The sequence below is a fragment of the Cariama cristata genome, unplaced genomic scaffold (assembly GCF_000690535.1).
Source record: "Cariama cristata isolate BGI_N322 unplaced genomic scaffold, ASM69053v1 scaffold7994, whole genome shotgun sequence".
Classification (NCBI taxonomy): Eukaryota; Metazoa; Chordata; class Aves; order Cariamiformes; family Cariamidae; genus Cariama; species Cariama cristata.
The window spans coordinates 16,527-21,839 of NW_009613460.1; the positions used below are offsets into that span (position 1 = coordinate 16,527).

Consider the following 5,313-nt stretch of genomic DNA (forward strand, 5'->3'; position numbering starts at 1 on the left):
GTAAAAACTAAATGTTTAAAAACATGACATTTCAGATGATAAAAGTTAATAAGGGCTTAGGTTTGAAGGTGGAATAGATTTGAGATTTAAGAATAAGTTTTTAGTCTTGAATTATAAGGAAAGTCAGCTTGAATGATAAAGCAGGGAAATGGATTTTGAAGGAAACAGGACAGTAATTTTTTAGACTTTGGATTATTTTGAATCTTATGACTTATTTTTCTATCTAGTACAAATAACTACATGACTTAAATATTTCTTTCTGATTAAAATGAAGTTCATCTTCTTCAGCACATCCAGGGATACCCATATAAGAAAAAAAAAAAATTTCTACTAACCATAGCAGGTCCCAGCTGTTCTGTAGTGGACCCCACACATCCAGTCAAAGACCTTGCTGCAGTGAATGGAATGGAGTTTCCCCCAGGTATCTGTTTCTGTCAGCCTCACGTAGGCACTAACGTCTCTGTGAAAGCCCCTTTTGAGCCCCAGAGGTAGTATTCCCCTGGTGAGACCCAGGCTTGGAGGCACCCAGTGGCTAGAGCAGAAGGAGCGACATAGCCTGATTGACCGCTCTGCCCGTTCTAGTGGGTGAACTGTTTCTCAGTTCACTGGTGATTGCTGAAATCATTTGGAAGGTAGCATGTTGTGGTGTCCCGGCCCAGAGACCTGGGATTTAAACCCCTCTTGACTCCTGCCAGCAGGCTGTGTGTTTTCTGAACTTGTGAAGCCCGTCCTCCTGTTGTTGCTCGGCATGTTGGTCTATAAAATGCAGTGCAGGTGATCTGCTCCCTCTGTTGAATCTTTGATTGCAGAGTGCTCTACAGCTATAGATTTACCTGCCAGCATGCTTTTGATTTTTACCTGCTTGGCTTGTTAATGGTTGTTCCTGGTCCTGGATTTGGACGAAGTGCGTATTTCCAAGGCAGGCCATTGTAACAGAGAGCTCCTCACCCGCTCCTGGAAAGCCTTTCTCTTCGTGGCTGCTACAACTCTAGGAGAAAGCAAAAAGGCAACAGTGAGTTGGGCACGCTGGCCATTCCGGCCCTGTGCTGAGACATGCTCTGTATCTGCTCTTCAGGTGAGGACATCTCCTACCCCACGATTAGTTGGAATGGGACATGCCTTTTCTGATAAATAAATTTTAAGGTACAGCCCTGTAATAATTTATAAATATGCTGAGCTGTAAATGCAAGTGGATCTTTTCAACCAGTGGGATTTTCAGGCCAATACTTAGGAAGAGTTGATATTTTGGTGTGGGTCATACACAAATAAAACACAGGAAGGATTGTAAGTCAAGTAGTTAACGTGCCATTGATCTATACTTGGCAGTTCAGAAAGCAGAAGTGGGTTATCAGCACATCAGATTACGGGTACTTGAGGAGCGTGTGTTTAGGAGCACAGGGAAAGCGTCTTTAGGTGTATGTGCCCCTGTGAGGCGTTATGCCTTATGTGTATGGTATCGAACATCGAGAAACCTGAAAGTACAAATTATTTTTTTTTTTCCCCCTGCTTAATTATCAGCTTAGGTGTTACGTGCCCCTGTGAGGCGTTATGCCTTACGTGTATGATATCAAACATCGAGAAACCTGAAAGTACAAAATTTTTTTTTTTCCCCCCTGCTTAATTATCAGCTTAGGTGTTAGTGAAGAGCGCATGTCCTCTCACTTAACAAGACTTCTCTCTTATAGAAAACTAAGCCTAAATGTTTAGCAACAAGTGTGAAAGTGAAAGAAGATTGTCATTTGTTTTCATTCAAAATATTAAGATTAATTGCTTTTCTAATTAAAAATGTGTATTCCATCGTGACTAAATCGCTGGCAGGAGCAGATGACCAAAGTGCAGCTGACCATGTAAGAGTTGGTCAGCTCTCCAAACCATAACATCTGGTTTGGAGGAAAAAATATTTCTCAGCCAAATGGTCAGAGTTTCTTCTTCCCAGCCGCGAACGGTGCAGCGCGCTGCCTGTGGTTTGTATGCCCTGTCGCTCCAGGCACCACGGCTAAGGCAGCAGCAGACTTGCTTACCCTTACCCCACCGAAGACCACTGAACCCTCCCATAATTATTGGCATACAAGAGATTACTGTTATTGTTTCTAACTTACTCTGTGTAGTTCCTCAGACCAACACACATAGTATTTTGGTAGATTCTTCCTAGTAAGTAATGATGTTGCTGTTTTGCATTAAAGGTATTGAGGCCTTTAGCTGGTGATCTTGGTGTTCGTGGAGCGAGTATGGTTCTGTCCGTACCTCTGGAATGATACGCTAACTGCAAATACAGTAGAGCACAAGTCAATTTTTTTTTTCTGCCATCTGGTAAGAACTGCAATGTGTATGATGCATTTTGAGTGGAGCTGGAGAAAATACAAATTACTCAAATGAGCGGTTTATGCTTCTTAGTAATACGCGGTTGTACTGGAAAAGCTACTAGTATTTTTTAAAGCATTTTAAAAAGCATTTACAAGCATGCTTAGGAAATGGCTCATCCTCTAATTTAAAAATAGAGTACAAAACTTGTTTTGTCTACCTGCCTCCAACTTTTGCAGTCTTACCGCCTTTCAGTTCTCAGAAACTTACTTGAGCATGAACTATTTCTTTTAACTAGAACTTTAAATGTATTAATTTGTTCCAATGTATTTCAGTTTCTGCTTTCATTTAATTGAAATGCTGTTAGGTTGCTTTTGCTTCAGTTAGCACAGACTTTTTTTTCTATGTTCCTGTGCTAATACAGTGCATCAAAATCTCAAAGACAATCTGACTTAGCTATTCCATTACTTTAAAAATGCTGAGATTTATAATAGAGTAATTTGATAGAGCTGAATTCAGGCTGCTGAAGAACATATGTTATGATACAATACTCAGTTGCATGCATTTTGTTTTTTCATTTTCCATAAGACACTCATGCCCTTCATTTGGGGAATGAATGGTGCTTATTGAATTTGTAGATATTCAGTGCTTTTTATAGGGAGTAAGTGGATTATAAGAATTTAAAGATACCTTCTGAATCTGGCATTGCATATTGGCTTATTTTTCACTTGGAATTTTCAGAGAGGGTCCCATTGCCAAATCATAATACTCTTGAAAATATTGTATGATTTATACTTTTTCCAGATTGTGGTGCTGCATAACCTGAGAGCGGAACACTGCCTGAAGTGAGGAAGAACATTATGGCACTTCTGTGCACAAAGACAGGAGTCAAAGGCTGTTTTGAGCATGAGCTTTGACCTAGTGTTCTGGAAATACTTATTATAATAACCTGATCATAAGTGTGAGATTTTTTTTATAATACCTTTTTAATTACATTGTCTAGCTTCTCTAACCAAAACTAAGGCCTCTTCATGTAAGATACGGCATGTACTTCATGCCAGATTGTCAAAGTAACTTTCAGAGTTACTAAGAGTTTTTCTTATGATTTAACGGATAACCAGAATGCCTTTTTTCTAACATAGTGTTATTTCATGTTTGTAGGTAATATATGCTTTGAACACTAAAAATGATGAACATGAAGCTGCTATCCAAGCCCTTAAGGATGCTCACGAAGAAGAAATTCAACAAATTCTTGCAGAGACCAGAGAGAAGATATTGCAATATAAAAGTAAAGTTGCAGAAGAGATGGATCTCAAGAGGAAGATCCAGGTTTTAGAAGAGTCACTGGAAGATCATAAAAAAATGAAACACCAGGCCTTGACAGAATTCGAAGCCTATAAGGATAGAGTTGAAGATATGCAGCTTTGTGCAGAAGCTCAGCATGTCCAACGTGTAGTCACCATGTCAAGAGAAGTAGAAGAGATCAGAAAGAAATTTGAGGAAAGGCTACGAAGTTTCATACAGTTGCAAGTGCAGTATGAGAAGGACAAGCGTACAGCTCTGGAAGACTTGAGAGCTGCCCACAGACTTGAGATTCAAGAACTTCTGAAGACTCAACAGAGTCAGAATGCTACTTTAAGTAAGGGGCAAGAAAAACTAGAGGAATTGCATAGACTGGAGCTGGAAGACTTGAACAGTAAAATTGAAGAGTTAAGGCTGGAAAGGAAAAAACTCATTGAGGACTATGAAGGCAAACTCAGCAAAGCACAGTCCTTCTATGAACATGAACTTGATTCTTTGAAAAGATCTCAGCTTTTTACAGCAGAAAGTCTACATGCTTGCAAAGAAAAAGAAGTGGAGCTAAGAAAAGAATTTCAAAACCAGGAAAGTATGTTACGGAAGAATCTGGGAAAGCTTAAAACTGAATTGCAAATGGTCCAGGATGAAGCTGCCAGTCTACGGGAAAAATGCCAAAAACTTCAGGTGGCTCTTGGTACGGCAGAAAACAATGTTCAGGTGAGACCAAGGATATGTTCTTCCCAAGACTGTGAATTTTCTTTTCCTATTTATGCTGTCTTTCCGTGAGGCTGGTAGGTTGAGGTGACTGGAACACGTAAACTTAATCTTCTGCCACTCGTATCTGATTGTCATAATCTTGTAAATTTTTATTTATTTATATTTTAGAATTTATTTTATGTGTTTAATTTTCCCAGACTGAATTAATACTACTTTATATTCCAGTAGAATCTAGAAGCCCCTACCCGGGGCAAAGTTTTGGTCTCCTTCCTTTCAGCTGTTCATGAACAGAGCTTGGTTGTTCTACCCACAGTGTAGTGCATGCAATAGAATGCTCAAAACTGTTACCACGTAAAGAACAGACAAAAAACCCCAAACCGAACCCTGTTCACCTCCTCCCAAAGAAAGAAAGGAGAAAAAAAGGCAAAAAGCCAAGCAGTATCTTTGCATCGGGTATCCACATAAATCGATCCCTCTCTCTCCCCCCAAAAATGAGGATTCAGAGAGGGAAGGAGGATATTGGTGACTGGTACCATTTGAGATGTTATGCTGACAAACTGAAATGCTTGCTACAAAAGTTGAGAAACCACTTATCTAGACTGTACAGTTTCTTTTAGAAACATGTTTGACAGGAATGTCATACAACTGACACTATAAATCCAATGAATTTTCTGTATTCAGTGCAGTCTTGCTTGTAGAGATCATTAGCGACTGCCTTGCCTAAATGTGTTGGGTGTTAAGATGTAGGTTTGCAGGAAGTAAGAAAAAGGACGACTTTCTGTATGTTTTAACTTTTTTGTTATAACATCTTCAATGATGTTTTCACAAGCAGTAACTGAAGTACTGTACACATTTTCAGTATGTGCTGGTTTTGGCTGGGATAGAGTTAATTTTCTTCACAGTAGCTGGTCTGGGGCTGTGTTTTGGATTTGTGCTGAAAACAGTGCTGATAACCCAGGGATGTTTTCGTTCCTGCTGCGCAGGGCTTACCCAGAG

At 39.6% G+C, this 5,313-nt stretch overlaps 1 protein-coding gene across 1 annotated transcript in view; it reads left to right on the top strand.

Annotated features, from left to right (window-relative positions):
- Nucleotides 1-3,357: 3,357 nt before the first annotated feature.
- The window catches only part of LOC104160804 (protein FAM184A-like), a 21,046-nt gene continuing 19,090 nt past the window's right edge, over nucleotides 3,358-5,313 (top strand). The window contains exons 1-2 of the mRNA XM_009699032.1: nucleotides 3,358-3,393; nucleotides 3,463-4,317. Of these exons, the coding sequence (XP_009697334.1) occupies nucleotides 3,607-4,317 (711 nt within the window). The 5' untranslated portion in view covers nucleotides 3,358-3,393; nucleotides 3,463-3,606. The remainder of the gene's footprint in view (nucleotides 3,394-3,462; nucleotides 4,318-5,313) is intronic.